We start from the raw sequence: 16998 nt of genomic DNA, 5'->3' as shown, positions 1-16998 counted from the left end.
ATGTCTATGAAGGTGGACTTGTCCTTTAAGGATAAGTTCTCGGTTTGCCAATATAGCTCACACTCCAATAACGCCAGCATGTTTGCATTGTGGGTAAGGAAGGGGCAAGGTAACATGGTGTGCATTCAATTAACCCTTTGCCTGCTGATAGGCACAGAAAACCCCATAGCATACTGTATAAAGGCTCTGGCATAGAAACAGTTCAGCCTATGATTGATTAAAACAATCTTGGATATGAATGGTTAAGATCATGTTCATCTCACTGTAGAAGGGTAATAATGCCATACTACCCCACACAATGTACATGATACACACAGATTATGTCCTAAACATAGATTTTCTTTTCTTGGCATGGATTTTGGAGACTTTTGCAAAGACAAACATGGCTGTGCATTTTGTTTTCTTTTGATCCAGATCTGGCACGCTCCCTTAAAATATGAAGGTCGTCACCATGGTAACCGGTTGAACGGTAAAGCTACGACTCTGTCGTCCTCTACCAAAAACAGAGTAGAACATTCCCTTGGCTTGCTGTAAAAGTCACTAAAAAAAAAGAGGAAAAAATGGAGCAGATGCAATTATGGGGCGGGCAACGCTGGCCGCTTTCTGGAAAGCGTGTGAAAATCACGCACCCTGCGTGGATGTTTGCTCGGCGTAGCTACATGCACATGACTGTGTACGCCTCGTTGCTGATTAGTTCTGGCATTAACCCTCAGCACGCTGCAAGCAGAGCGAGTGCTTGCATCAGAGTGCAACACCGACGTCGTTTTATTCCTGCAGGCACTCACTTATTTGTGAAGATACTGTTCAATGTTTGTGTTAGTTGATGAAATTGATTAAATATGATTCAACTTATTGTTTTTACGCAGTTAAACAAAGACAAGACTTTCATACATGAATCTAATGGTACATGAAAAAGAGATAAACCAGCATTGTTTTATGAAAAAGAAGAAAGAGATTATCAAAAAACCTGGAAGAGATAATTCCAAAAAAGGAAATTCACAGGAGGCAAAAGCTTCACATCTAGGACCTCCAATGCACGAATAAAAAAATTCATACATAAAGATAAAATCACAAGCTGAAAACAGAACAAATGTGACCCGCTACAACAAAATGATCCTAAAGTCGGGCGAGGTCGATTATTTGAAAATTTCATGATATAATCCCCTAATCTTTCTGCTTTAAATTGATATATAACACATTTTATAAAAATAATCGGCTGCGGAGATATCGATGTTTAAAAGAGAGAATGTCGAGACGTCTGGAAAATCACTGTTTCGAGAAAAGCGCCCTAAAAGTCTTCCTTTCGACGCAATCGCGATCAAGGGACACGCGAGTGAGTTTTCACCTCTGGACAATAGAAGGTAAGCCCTAGCAACCCCTGAAGAGTAGGCGGTCTCCTCACCAACCAATCAGTGACCAGGATGTGAGAAGCGGCTGAGCATAGCGCACCCCGCCCGCACGCACCAGTCGACTGGGCAGTGCGCGAGCTTCACGCTTCGGTTAGCAAGCAGCAAACTGACCAATGAGATCACTCTGGTCGTTGTTAGGGGCGGAACCTATCTGTGGCGCTCAATCCAAATTTTTGAACCAGTTTATGCTTCGTTGAAACGCCAAAAAACATGGTTCAGTAAAACGCTATTCTTTGGTCTTTCCTTTGATCATTTTGCTTCAAAATTTTGACAGATGATAGAAGACATGTTAGACTCCAATAATATATCAAAATCAGAAAATCGTAAGTTTTGACCAATTTTAATGCTCTGACTTCAAACTCGATTTTCACGGCTTCGACCGTGCGCGACTTTAGGACCTTTTTGTTGTAGCGGGTCACAAATATCTCTTATTTTCTCACAGCTGCCAAGCAAGGCATGCTTGCTGACCAATGTCATTAATCCTCAAGGGAACTTTGTGCCCTGTAGCTCTGACCATTACTGGTTCCTTAGAAGCAAGCATTGACAGAGCCATGATTTGGCAAATTCAGGACTTACTTCTGAGCGTAAAGTGACCAGGAGCGACTTTGGAAAAGGTCATTTGAGTCCGTCGAGACTAAAACAACAGTCAATTTGGCTGCACGGATGTTTGCGCTGATTGTGAAATAAAGATTGTTTGCTGCATTAAACACTGATACACTCTGTTAACTGTCAGAGTGAATTGGAGAAATATCATCCTCCCTCACAAGGAATAATAAATAAAAGGGCAAAATAGATATTTACAGTAATATTGTAACCTATATGCATATATAGAGGCAATATCGGTAATATGTGCTATAAAAGCTTATTACTGTTATTTTCATCATCTTTAAAATGTACTTTGAAACAATGTATAAAATGCTAAATAAATGTATCTATAATCATTATTATTATCATATGCTAGTAATGCATATATCACGTAATGCAACATGTCTCAGTATATATCTGGGTGTGTGTTTGTCTGTGTGTGCGTATATAGCTCCGACTTCTCTTTCTTTCTTTCTGTTTTTCTTTTAACATGGGCTCATCAGGGTCGCTTCAATTAACACTTACTCTACAAGCTTTTGATATCCTCATAGACTTCCATACGGGAACCAACAGGATCTGGTACACAGTGAGTTATGTTGTATGCATTATGAAACCCAGCATTACAACATGGTCACTCGGGAACCATGTTACACAACTCTATCGCACGGCCTTTTTCATCAGTAAGGCGTAAACATGCCATTACGCAAAAACAAAACACAATTGGTGAGTTGGGAGCGAAAAAATGGCCATGATTTCTACATTAGAGAGGTTGAAGACAACAAGGAGACAAAAATGAGTGAATGCCCCCCCCCCCAAAAAAAAAAGAAAAGAAAGAGAGAGTCAGACTCTGAAGCAACTATACAGAAAGATTTTGTAAAATATGCAGTAATGAGAAAGAGATAGGGCAGTCTCACACCTGAATACTTCAGTGCAAAAGAAAGCCTTGGTAGGAATACTCTCTTCTTTAAAATATGTTTCCCCTTTTTTTTCTTTTGACAGTTACACAATGAGATGGAGATACATGGAAACAGGAGAACTGGCTGGAATAAAAAGAATGAGAGATAGAGAGAGAAATAGATAGATAGAGAGAGAGAGAGAGAGAGAGAGAGAGAGAGAGAGAGAGGACGCAAAAGAGAGAATGGCAAAGAAAAAGAAAAAGAGATAAGAAAGAGAAAAAAGAGAGACATCTCACTCTTTTCTTCCTCCTAACCTCTGAGGATCTCTACTCTGTCCTTCATCGACTCAAGTATCCATTAATGAGAGCCCTGGAGGGGTTGCCATGGCAACCAACAAGATGTGACACTTCGTGCCCTCGATCGGCAATGAAGGGGGCTGGAGAGGAAGGTGGTAGTGGGGGGGGGGGGGGGGGGGGAGGAGGGATGATAGAGAGAGAGAAAGAGGGAGAGCCCCGGCTAAGCCGATTCTCATCGCCTTCTTTAACAACACGACCCACGTCTTCATCAGATACGAAAACATGCCTGCGGGGTGAGAAAATGAATAACAAAATAAATAAATGAATAGAATCAACCCTTGCCCCAAACGACTGACAACATCTCTACCGTCATGCGAGCAACTCCCAAACAAAAAGCAGCGACTTCTGGCAAACGCCACTTTCACTGAAAAACAAAATCGCTGGAATGTGCCATATTTCAGGTTCTTGGTTCAAACTGTAGCTGTGATGGGAAAAATTGCATCAAAAACTTGATCATCATTGATATATTGAAGTGATTAATAGAGTCAATATTTGAATCAATGTACAGAAAACATCTTTGTCATCACCTGTATGACTGAAACATACTTGCTATAATTTCAAGCAAAAATGTGTTGGATCAAAAATAATTAGTCTTGTTTTTGCTACCTTATAGAAAATATCACAACTTTGATGGGAAGTGTCAAAAAATATTTTGACTCTCTAGGCTTCCTTATCCGACACAAGTATGAAAGACAACTTAATTTCCAGAATTTCCAGAAATATGATGTAAAACTATGTCAGGTACAAGCCATTTCATCAAGAGCTGGCAGAAAAAAAAAATGCTCTTGGTCTTTTTTTTTTTCTCAAATGCAAAATCCTCCTGCATTGTGCAAAGACTGATCACTATTTGTTTTATAAATTCTTATTTTCTTCAGCATTATCATGATAAAACTACTAGATGTGCACAGTTTATAAAAAGACAGTTTTTTTTTTATTCCATGAGACTTATTTAGAGGTAGGAATAAGTGATAGATGCCTGCTGCAGTTGTCTTTTTTCTCAAATGCAGAATCTTTTTCCATTGTACAAAGACTGACCACTATTTGTTTTATGATTTTTTACCTTCATGAGCATTATCATGACATAACTACTAGCTGTGCAGTCATAAAGGACAGGTTTTTTTTTTTAATGTATCATAAGACTCAGATATAGGAATAGTCAATAGATGCTGGTGCAATTTCAAATTCCCATTATCATTCACAAATAAAAGAGATTCATATAATGACATGTTTATCCATATTTTCGTTTTCTTTTTCCACAAGTGTCATTGATATCATGAATATTATTTTACTATACATTTGATGATATTTGTTATCATCGTCATTATGACTTTTGATCATTGTGAGGAGAAGCAGTAACGAATGTGCTGTATTCATTCATAGGTAGATTGCATGAAAGAAGACAGGGAGTTACATGGAAATGCATAATAGCCATGAGGCCAATCGGAAGAGAAAAACAGCATTGAGTGAAACGGGTGTGTCAAAAGAGACAAGGTTTTTCTCGGAAGATTCATTATTTGCCTGCTGAGCGAACACGCCCTCTTACGCCATCTCGCAGAGTATAAAGAGTTTTATGTTGAGCGATGCGGTTTGACAAGATCTGAAGAAGTGGAGGAGACATCAACCTTCTATTGTCCGAAGTTAGTTTTTTTATTCTGTCATACTCTCGTACATTCCTCCCTCTACTTTGTCCATCTTTCTCCCTAAATATTTCTCTTCGTATTTTGATGTTCTACAAGAAAAAAAGTAGTCAACAGAAGCTACATATAAAATGTCAACGGCAACAGCGCAAGAAATCCAATATTAATGTCTTTGTGTGTGTGTGTGTGTTGGTGTTGTTTTTATTTTTCCCCTTTCTCGTCTGTTTATGGCATTCCTTGACGCTGCGCCCCGGGGACATATTCCGCGTCTTTCATTCACCCCTGCCTCTCCCTGTTCTCTCTCTCGGTCTTCATCACGGCTGATCAGAAAATGGCAATCAAATACAAGCATCTGCCGAGAATAGAACCGACTGTCTCGCGGTCTTCCTGTCTTGTGCGCCCGATCCCTCGCCGTTATTCGAAGGTTTTTGCAACGGCATCCCGTGGTGTTTTTTATTGTACTTGCAGGAGGGGGTGAGATGTGCGTCCTTCTTGCATGAGGCGACAATTTGTTTACTTACAAGGCCGTACGAGAGACAACATGTGTCCACAAAGCTGATGGTGGAACAAATGGATGATAATCAACATGAAGCAAGTGCATGCTCGTCTCAACAAGACAGCCATTGTTCTTGCTGTATTCCTCACAAAAAAAAAATGTTCCAACAAACACCATTTTTTTCTTCCCCCCCCCCCCCCCTCCCAATACAGCATCAACATTACTGATAAAGTGTGCAGAGACACAATGGCAGGGTGACAAATTAAAATAAATCACATGTATCAAACACTGATTCCCAGTGTTAAAGCAGAATCCAGCAATTTCTCATTCTCAGTCCCATCCATTGCAACTCTTGTCGGCGCACATTTCCCCATATCCCCCTCCTATCCCTCATCACCCATCATCAGAGAGAGAGAGAGAGAATGAGCAAGAGAGAGAAGGAGATGGACAGATAGATTGATATAGAGAAATGGGCAGAGGGATATAAGGAAAGATATGTAGAGGAAGAGATTTGGTGAGAGATAGAGAGATGGAGAGGGGTATATAGAGAAATATATATAGAGGGAGAGATTGTGGGAGAGATAGGGAGACTGACAGCTGTATATACATAAAGGTATATAGACAGATATATAGAGGAAGAGAGTGGGAGAAATACAGAGATGGAGAGAGGCATATAGAGAAATATATAGAGGGAGAGAGAGGGGAAAGATAGGGAGATGGAGAGATAATGCGAGGGAGATATAGATAGATAGATAGGGAGAGGGATATACAGAGAGATATATAGATGGAGAAAGGGGGAGAGATAGGGAGATGGAGAGATAAAGAGACGGAGAGATAGTATAGATAGAGAGGGAGAGAGAGAGAGAGAGAGTGCAGTTGAAGGGGGGTAAGCCATCTGATCCTGTGCTTTTCTGCGGGATGCGGAAGGTGGATGAAGTGGCGGATTCCCCGGATCTTCTCCGAGGCTGTTAATGACAAATTAAAGTGGCTGGCTTTCGTGATGGCAGACTTGGCCCACGTCAATCAAGGGATCATCGTTCCCCCTTCTTCCTTGGTGTGTGTGCATGTGTGTGTGTGTGAGGTGTGTCTACACGCACCATTTCTGTTAAGTCTGTTACCAATCCCTTTTATACGTACCTAACACAGAGAGGTGATGACTCATAGATTTCCATTTAAAAACACAGATTTTATGAACAATGGAAATGGCAAACTTTACATAATCACAGTAAAAAATGCTTGGGACAAGGAAAAAAAAAGAGATAAGAACAACATGATTCTATACAGGAAACTATCTTCATCAGTCAAAATGACGACCATCTTGACTGATGATAATGATATGACTCTTGTGTGAACAATGTTTGATTTGATAGAAGATATGCTTTTTGCTCTTCTGAAACAGTAGACATTCTTAAAGCCACTATTTATCATTTGCAGATGAAAAAAAAAACAGCTTTAGTACTTCAAATTAGTTCTAAAATGTGAGAAATAACCAATGTAAAAATGTTAATCAGCATGATCAATGTTAAGTATTGTTGTACATATACAAAATGTGAATAATATTCTTATTAAAATAATTTCTAAAATAAAGCAGCAACAGTTAATGGTTTATTGAGAAAATTACAGATATGTGGCTTTATTGCAACATTTCTATATGGTAGGATGTTTTGAACTATACTATACATATATATGCATAAAATGTGATAATTCAATCTTTTCTTCTTCTTTTTTTAAAAATCACTGCTCCCAATGGTAAATAGTGGCTTTAATCTGAAGTTTAGCAGCATGGCCAGGGAGCCATGTATCTGAGCATTTTTTTTTTTCATGTTAAAAGCTAGAGAACATGATAACATGATATGGCTTGGTATGAGCAGCACTCATTCCTCTCGGCTGCTATCTCCTCGACAGTGAAATATTCATCTCTTGCCTGTGGAAAATTTGCGAGTAAAAAGCGAGATCCGAATGACCCTTCTGTTAGCGCACATTTTTAAAGTTACATTGCATGCCACTAGCAATGGGCAAGAGTGTGCTGTTGGTGGATTCGTCCAGACAATCTTGCATAACATTCTTCTACGTGAGGAAGATGTTCAACTTTTGCAACATTGAAGAAGAGGATGAACAGGATCTAAACAACCTGCTAAATTTCATTGAGTTCACCCAAGAAAAAGTCCTTTACATGAAAACAGCTTTGATAACACGGTCATCCTATCCTGTGTATGACACACTGTGCTGGTCCAAGTGATGTACTCCAAAACCCAAAAGCCTGAAGAGCAGATTAATTCTCAATGTTGTTGATCAATGTTGTTCTCTTATCAACATCTTTGGTAGTGAGTTGAAACTTCCGAGAGATACTGCAGTAGGTCTATGCCCTTCATGATAAGCAAGCTGTACTACATACAGCTTAGAGTTTACCTGTATTGAACCCTGTAACAAACAAGATACTCAATCAATACCAACTTATCGGCCATTTTGTTGTACTGAGTCGCATGATGCTGATACTTCCTTTACAATGCACAACAAGCAAGAATTTAAACCACGGGCGATATCCGAGACATTTGAGACTGGAGTTTAATTCTCGTAATTTCCGCTCCACAGGAAAAAAAAAGTTTTTCCTCCTCAATCTTCTCCGTGTGCACCGTGTTTGCCGAAGCTCGAATCCTCCCGCAAAGGGGGCTCGGTGCCGGCGTGGCGACAAAAACGTGAAGTCCCAAAGCCCACCGCGATCAATCACGGAAAGCCTCTGCACCGATTGTGTGGTCGATTCGTTTCACCGGGGTCTGCCCCGGCATTACGAGAAAAGAACACGTCTCGCCGGACAGGGGAACAAGGTTTCCCGTCGGGAGTGCCGCCAAAGCAGAAATCAAGATTTGTTCTTTCGTCATTTGTCACTGTCCACAACTTCCTTCTATCGCTGATCTGTGGCCACCAAAAAGATTGATACACAGGTATACTATTCTTCACGTTAGAAGCTTAATGAATATTCAGCAATTGCTCCTTGAATCTACAAAAGGATCGGAATACCCCGGGACGGAAGCATTTTGTCGGTTCAGTCCAGTGGTGGCATTATTAGATTTTCTGCTATCCATCAAGACATTACACACACATTTCCGCAGAATGTCGGGGGGGGGGGGGGGAAGGAGTGAGAAAGTGATATCCACATGTACCTAACGATCACTTTGTTTCGCTCAGTTCTCCCTTGCTGTAGTTGGCTGTTGTTTGTGGAGAAGGGGGGAAGGATTGCAATTCCTGAGAATTAAGCCTTTTTTCATGTGGCATTATGATATTGATGCCAAAGAACCAACAAGGTATCAGACATGTTAAAAATCATCTGTGAATTCCAAAGGTTCAGTTCTGCACATATTCCAATCATTGATATGCCTGCAAAGAGCATCCAGAAACATAACGCTGTGCAGAACATGAGAACAGTAGAGGGGAATGGAGCTGAATTTCCTTGACGACAAAAATGACCACGGGACGAAAACAATCTGGTCCATGAATAATTCCGATACAAATATCATGAATGGTTGAAACATATATAAAATGAAATCAATGCCTTTTGAAATGCATGGTTGCATTAACTGGTGCATGAAAACAAACAGTTTCTGTTACAGCGGCTTAAAAAAAAAATGACACAAAATATTCAACACGTCTGAAAATATATATATTTAGCTCCTGTGCTGAAAAGGAGGTTAAAATGAGGAAAAGTGAGAAAAAAAAAGGGAAGAAAGAGACAGTTGAAATAGGATAGAGAGAGAGAGAGAGAAAGAGAGAGAGAGAGGGAGAGAGCACGGAGTAAAAAAAAATCATCTGCTCCTATAAAAACAAGTAATTCTGTTGACTTTCTCAGAGCAACAAAATCAAATCAACCTATCGGGGAATCGATATATTTCCCCAGCGAGCCCGCCGCAGCCGCGCAAAAATTTGATTTCTCACAAATTTAGAGTGGAACGCGATATCCGACGGGGAGACTCGCCTCCAAGTTGCGAGTTGCCATGGCAACGCAGTCTCCAAAGCCACCTGTGAGGTTGGACCCACGTTAGCTTCACCCTCTCGCAGTCGGGGGCAGGGTACTCGCCCTGGAGTGAATATCGCAATAGGAAAAGGAATCTGCAGCAAACCTAGGAATTCTCAGCTTTTCAAGACTAAAGAAGCTGCTAATTCAACCCCTTTTGTGCCTAGACACTTCACTTTAACCCATCAAAGACTAGTCAAGAGTATACTGAAGCAGGAGTTTATGGGAAATGTGTGTTCACAGCAAAGTCAGCTCTTCCTCAATGGGTTAACTTGTCAAGCTTTCTCTTCAGTATTCAATAACCATCCAAACTGGACCTGGTTGTTAACCCGTTGAGGACGAGTCCCGAGTATACACGGGCAGGTGTCTATGGGAAACGAGTGTTGTAGCAAAATCTGTCCATCCTCAACTGGTTAAGTTAGGACACCCACTAAGGTGTAGCAATGTGCCTCCGTTCAACGGGAAGGCAATGGTAACACAATAGAGATTGGGGGTGGGGGGGGGGTGGGGGGTGGGGGGTTAAGTAATCTCTATACACTGACCATTAGTTTCCAGATACCTGTGTCAATCAGCACAGAAAGCATCCCAAGATATTTGTGCTGATGGATAAAACTAGGCACAGTGACGTGTAAATCAAACAAACATATCTTCACTCACTTTTAGTCGTTATTACCGCCTAACTGAAAATCAGTGTGTAAATATATTCCACGTATATTGTATGTAATAAATTGACCAGAGCAGAGTTAAATGAAGTACACAGAATGATACACGTTTCACTACTGAAAAAAAAAATGATATGAAAGTGATTTATACATGAAACAATACATTTCACTATCAAAATAAACTAGCTTAAATGGCATGCTATGTACATTCAAAAGCTACTGGAGCTCGTAGTTGTGTATGTTTTCATAAAACAGACATATTTCTAATATGGATGGCTACCCCAGATAATTAAATTTGATGGTTTGTGTTATGCTCCAAACAAATTGACTAATTCACTTATAATTATAACAGACAATGCCCAGGGACACACACATGATATTCTAGGCTCAGTGTTTAGAATGCTATTTTCGGGAGGTCATAAGTCAAGAAATTGAAGCCAACGGACCCCAAATCCCCCTCACTAGCAATCCAAGCCCTTCGAATGGATAATTTTTTTTTTCATGTGCCCCTCCCAAGCCAGTCAACATCTATGCAGTGTACCACCGTTGGGCACATAAATTCAGCTACTTGCCAAGATTTCTTATTGATACACCCAGGGAGACTAGCTGTACAACCTCAGAACTTCCAACGGGACAAAAACAACAACAGCAATTACTTCACACACACAAAATCAATAAAAAACAAAAACAAAAACAAAATACAACAAAAATCATAGACAAACAAAAAATAAACAAACAAAAAACAAACAAAACAACAACTGCAATCTTCCTAAGATATGAAACTATTCACACAGGGGGGGGGGGGGAAGGTGGAAAAAACCCAGAAAAACATACAAAGAATACATTCCTCCTCAAACTAACACTGTCATGCACACACACACACATACAGAACTCAGCTCAGCTCAAACGAGCGTTCGAAATGCCAGGTTGCCGTCGGCGACACGCCGGGCATCACTGCCCAAATGAGGCAGGTCAGACTGATCGTACACACGCGTCCCGTAATGAGCGTTTGATACGATGCGTTCAGCCATCCTTCTCCATGTCTTTCTAAATTTTACTATCAACTTGCACATCATCCTCTTTGCTTCCCACCCCCCCCCCCCCCCCCCCCCCCCCACACACACTCAATTTTTCTAGTATTTTACTAACCACCAACTACCACTTCACTGCTTGGATGTAGAAATTCTGCACTTCTGGCCCAAGAATCTATAGCACTATCAGATTTAATTTGATTTTGTATGATTTATTCACAAAATGCATATACCGTATGTCCCCAAAAAATTACAACGGGCCCTACGCAATGATATCTTTAAAATATTGCATCAATCTAAATACAAATTCAGGGTATGAAATTATAACTCATTGCCCACATCTTACAGAAAACCCCATTCGATTTGCTTCAGTGGTCAAAGAGAAATGAGGAATTTTGTAGAGGATGTCGGGAATCTCTTTTGTCCAAGTTCTGTCTATTGTTCACACACAAAATCATCGAAGTGCTAAACTTGGAAGAATCAGACTCATGACATGCTTTACTACAATCCCCATTTCTCTGTGACCGCTTAACCAAATCAAATGGGATTTCTGCAAAATATAGCTAAGATGTTATATTTTAAGACCCTAAGTAGCATTGAAAAAAAAATAATCATATTGGATGTTATCAATGCGAAAATCTGATTGTAATTTTTGTGGGACGTACTGCAGTATTTCCTTCAAAAATTACAATCAAATTTTTGAATTGATAACATCCAAAATGATTGACCTGTCTAAGTGTTACTTCGGGGCCTTAAAATATAACATCTTAGCTCTATTTTGCAGAAAACCTCATTCAATTTGGTTAAGCGGTCACAGAGAAATGTAGATTGTTGTAAAGCATGTCATGAGTCTAATTTTTCCAATTTTAGCAATTCAATGCTCTAGTTCGTGAATAATAAACAGAACTTGGACAAAAGAGATTCCCGACATCCTCTACAAAATTCCTCATTTCTCTTTGACCACTGAAGCAAATCGAATGGGGTTTTCTGTAAGATGTGAGCAATGAGTTATAGTTTCATACCCTGAATTTGTATTTAGATTGATTCACTATTTTTAAAGATATCATTGCGGGGGGTCCCGTTGTAATTCTTTTTGGGACATACTGTATAAGCACACTATACACATACATATATATAATGTGTACACGGAATAGTTATTTATATGTCATATACATTTATAAGCTATTCAAGGGGATGTCCAGATGAGAAAAAGAGAAAAAAGTATTGCTGATAAAGAAATCCCATCAAAGAACAATGTATGGGTCAGAAAAATTCTAAATCCTACAGAAAACTACAATGTAGTAGTTGCATCATCACTGTGTTTAACTACAGTTTTTTAAAGTGTTAAACAATTATTATGATATGTTATAGACTGAACAAGGGATGAATATATTATGTTCTTTTTCCTGTAACTCATTCCTCCACATTCTTTTACATTGAACTAGAGCTGTGTCTAGTCATGAGTTTTTCACCTTGTTTGGTACACAACAGCTTGATGCTAGGCAGCATCCCTTGTGGATCAAAGATTGATTCCTCTTGAGTCATACTATTCATTAGTCTTTGGAGTAAACAGCTATCCTACACATCTCCTGACTGTTATAGTATGTGTTTGAAATATTAACATTCTCTTTCTTTTTTAAATGAAGTGCTGGTTCTTTGTCTGTAGATCTGTATAACTTGCATTATTTACAATTTTCCTTGGTCCCTGGTGTAATGTATGACATTTCTTATCCTGTCACATCACCTCCAAAGTGAGGAGAAATTGTAAAAATATGTTGTGGCAACCTGCAATTTCTAACTTTGATTTGTTATCCTACATTTGTAAATACAGTCCACACTTCTATTACAAGAGAAACATTTACCATGTGAGCTATGATGGTAGAACTACAGGATGATGTATTGTACATCTAGAGCTTTTACAGGGAACATTTGTGACTATCCTACCACACAAAGTGGCTATTGCATGGCAAGGCATTGCAAAAAATATTTTCCCTCTTGCCAGAAAAGATATTTTGATGAGTGAACATCGTGAATTAATATAAACTGAGCAAGTACTAGTACCCATGGATTTGTGCCTGTCCAACAGTGACATTTTAAACTTGCCCCAAACAAGCTCATACACATGTAGATTCAAATCACTCCTTTAAAGGCGCGGTGAGACTGGCAAAAGATCGAGAAGTTTAAGATAGCGAAGTTTGGGCCATTGGTACACGTGCAAGAAAGAGTGTGCCGTCCGATGGTTAGTGATTGTGACGTAACAAAGCACATCTGTACATGACAATGGCCTCGGGCTTCGGAGACACCGCCCGCAAATATATTGAGAAGTGTCACGGGAAGTTTGCCTTCACACTGGCAAAACTTCGAGATCTTACAGATCGCGATCTTAAACTTCGCGATCTTTTGCCAGTCTGACCGCGCCTGTTATTAAGTTTGGAATAAACCCTATTCGTTCTACGTTCCTGCCACTTTGAAAAGGGGTTATGTTACTCGTTTAATAGGTCTACTTATATTTTGTTGAATAACAAGACCAATAAAAGTCTTTATGAAAGTGATACCCCTCAATTCAGAACTGTTACTTGTTCACTTTATCTCTTTATTTATTTATTTATAAATTTATTTTGATTCATTTTATGTTATCCAACTATTTTTTTTTTAATTTATCTATCTGTCTATCTATTTATCTGTCTATCATATCTGTCAATCAATCTATTATTGTTCAAGATTGAGAATATTCTGTATTCCACAGTATTTTCCTCAAGGTTGCTGGGCCCCCTCTGAGTCTGCTATTGGATTGTCCATCCTGGACTGGATGATGCTTTCTTTCATTTACCCTTTCTCCTTAGGTGAAAGCTGTATCTCACTATTAGTGTCACATTTGAACCCAGTGAGATGTGTACAAAGTTTGATTCACTCACCTTTCCTTCCCTTTCCCCCCTCCATCGTGGAACTTCTGTTTTAGAATGGGTACTGCACATGCAAAAGGGAAAATACTAAATGTCACAGGGCTTGATTGATCACACTCATAGACTTTCTTTTTATGTTGGTGTTTTTAATACTTTTATGTCATTATACTATGGAGTGAACATCTGCTGACAGATGTATTAAATGTACTTCAGCCTTAATCTTTTCAGATGAATGTGGGGAATTTACATTCCATTAATGGTTGATGGTGGAGGGAGCTTTTTGCATAAAATATGCAGTGAGATTTCTAAATTGCCTTATTAGGCCTTTTCACATCAGCCCGATAAATATCCAAGCTCGAGATATTTTTCGCAGAAAATAGTCAGCAAAATAGCGCGCCATTTCGAAACATCGGGCTGATGTGAAAACGCCTATTGTCGCTTGCCCCACAGAAGGGCCCTGGCAAGTTTAACATCGTGCAAGCCTCAGGGCCCTTTTGCCGGGCAGGCAAGGTTTATACTCATCAAGTGCATTCATTTAGGTGTAGGAGAAAAAGAAATTGGATATTTTGATGTATGTACGTGAAGTTTTGAATTGGTTAAAATTCTGCATCAATCTGTTCCTGTAAGCATCTTTGATATACACTCATACCTCTTGCTGCAAATTGCACCTTCTTGGTACAATTTATATGACACAAGTTGCAAGTTAATAGCCCACTTTCACTATAGAGCTTGCGCAAGCCTTTGAACAGGCTTGTTTATAGCATGCTATGATGTTACAAAATTACATTTTACTCAAGAACTCTTCATGAGTTCACAGGTTTGCTTTTTTTTCAACATGAATTGTGAATGGCAGAGTTGGATAAAATGATTTAATAGTAAAGTACATTTTTTGATATTCAGTGAAACATGTGATGCTCCAGCTGTCAACCTTTTATAGTGGAGCAACGTTTCTTCCACCCATTGCAAAATCTTGCACCATCATGCTGTATGATACCGGAACTGCATGCTACTGTATACTGCTGTAGCTATATGCTACTGGAACATGACTGAGTATACCCTATCATCAGGGTTGTACAATGCTTGACTTTTATAGTGTATATTCGGTTAGGTAATGCCCTGTCTTTGTAGAAAATAGAGTGAACATTTTAATAGCAAACCTTTTACCCATATGTTTTCACAGTGTACGGTGATTCCAGTCCCCACATGGATTTCACCGCCAGGAGAAACGGCTTTCGTCCCACCAGCAAGAATGCTTTCATGACGCGAAACGAACAGAACATGCAGCTGGCCGCCTTCCGCCACAGCCACACCCCCATGGCCGACCCCCTTAGTTCCCTGTCCATTGGGCCCACTCCATGTCCACCTGGTGCCCCAGGCACTCTCAGAGGCCAGAGCATCGGGTTTGGGAGCAGAGAGGGCACCATGGTTAGTGGCTTGAATGCTAGCTGCGGTAGCTCCAGCAGCCAAGGGCGGGCAGGAAATGTGAAGTCCAGGACAAGATCAATATTCCTCTCTGGGCAGAGTGAAAAGTACAGACGTAAGTTGATCAAGCCAGACTCGACTCGCTTTAATATACTTTTGAAATGATTCAGTATCAGAACCTACAATTCTAATTTTTTAATGCAGACAAGTCTTCTGTCTATTTCAGTGGGTTTTGCTGCATTTCTTTCATATAAAAAGACAAATTTGTGCATAACAAGAATAGGAAAAATGCTTTCAACACTCATCCTCAACGGATTAAGGGCGAAAACTGTGTTCCTCAGATATTTCATTAGAAGACAGAATTACAATATATGTGCAGTTTGGAATAAAAATCTGTTTGCAAGCCAAGTAGGAGGAAGAGAGAAAAATGCTGAATGATACAGATTACCCCTGCTTTCTCCAAAACAAAGTGATTGCTGCCATCAACCAGATGCCTCTAGACTCTGCTGACAGGCAGAAATGTTGGGCATGTTTTAGTTATTACATCTTGTTGAAATCTCATCTCATTCCACTCAAACAGTACAGGTCGTGATGGTGGTCGTATGTGTTGATTTTGCAGAGAACCAGTACCAGTTCCAGGACCCGGCGTTTGGCGCTGCCTCAGACTTCCAGCAGCGGCTAGCGGAGCTCACCGCACTGGAGACCGACACAGTACGATATGAGAGGACTAAGAAGGCCAAGAAAAAGGCCAAGCAAGACTCTGGATAGGAGGAACAGAGATCCTGTTGTCACAGGAAATTATACGAACAAAAGTTTTGTCAAAGACATCAGTGAGTTGAAGGGATCATACCAATGTGGAGATGCTGATGATTTTCAGGCATGTCACTCATGAATGTGGAGACAAGGGATTCTCTGGACAGTTCAGCACGCATGATATTGTAGCATTCTTGCCCTGCACCTAGGAGCTGCTGGAACTCACGGAGACATGGAGTTTGCTATAGATGCATCGGATTGGAAGATGTGTTACTGAGTCAACAGAATTATGCTGCAATGAATTCCGTCCACCTTGGACAGTTGTGTTTTTTATTTTAAAAGAAGATGTCTCAAGACTCATATGATGTGTCAGTGTTTGTTTTCTTACCTTGTGATCTTTTCGTCACCAGTATTTTGCTATGTATTGTATTTGCAAGAGGGCCTTCAAGGAAAAATCTACCGTCAATCTTGCATGATATGACATTGGATTATCACAGTGTCATTTATCTTGAAGGCAAAATACTGTATTTAGATTTTTCATTTTGTCATTCCTCTTTTTAAAATGAGTTTTATTAAGTCAAAATTGCTTACTTGCAGTCAGTTACCACAAAGGAAAATCTCCACTCCCAATCTTTACTTTATTACATTGATTTTCCCGGCTGAATGTTACTCAAAACAAATTTTAACATTGCTCAGCTATTTCCAGGCAAACTAAATGATATTGATTGAGCGTGCAGGGCAGCAAGGACAGTGTTAAAAATCTTTACACAGTTTCCTTGATGATACACCAAACATATCATACGCATTCAGTGTTCATCCCTGTGATTTGGCTCAGTCGG

At 39.8% G+C, this 16998-nt stretch overlaps 1 protein-coding gene across 1 annotated transcript in view; it reads left to right on the top strand.

Annotated features, from left to right (window-relative positions):
• LOC139720492 (uncharacterized) overlaps nucleotides 1-16257 on the top strand; it is a 54984-nt gene extending 38727 nt beyond the window's left edge. Inside the window, exons 2-3 of the mRNA XM_071631846.1 lie at nucleotides 15165-15521; nucleotides 16026-16257. Coding sequence (XP_071487947.1) covers nucleotides 15165-15521; nucleotides 16026-16174 — 506 coding nt within the window. The 3' untranslated portion in view covers nucleotides 16175-16257. The remainder of the gene's footprint in view (nucleotides 1-15164; nucleotides 15522-16025) is intronic.
• The last annotated feature ends 741 nt before the right edge of the window (nucleotides 16258-16998 follow it).

The sequence above is a fragment of the Diadema antillarum genome, unplaced genomic scaffold (assembly GCF_040938485.1).
Source record: "Diadema antillarum isolate AM-2024a unplaced genomic scaffold, OU_Dant_1.0 scf00000128, whole genome shotgun sequence".
NCBI classification, from domain to species: domain Eukaryota; kingdom Metazoa; phylum Echinodermata; class Echinoidea; order Diadematoida; family Diadematidae; genus Diadema; species Diadema antillarum.
Note: the sequence above shows the minus strand (reverse complement) of the source record. Positions and strands in the feature narration are given on the sequence as shown.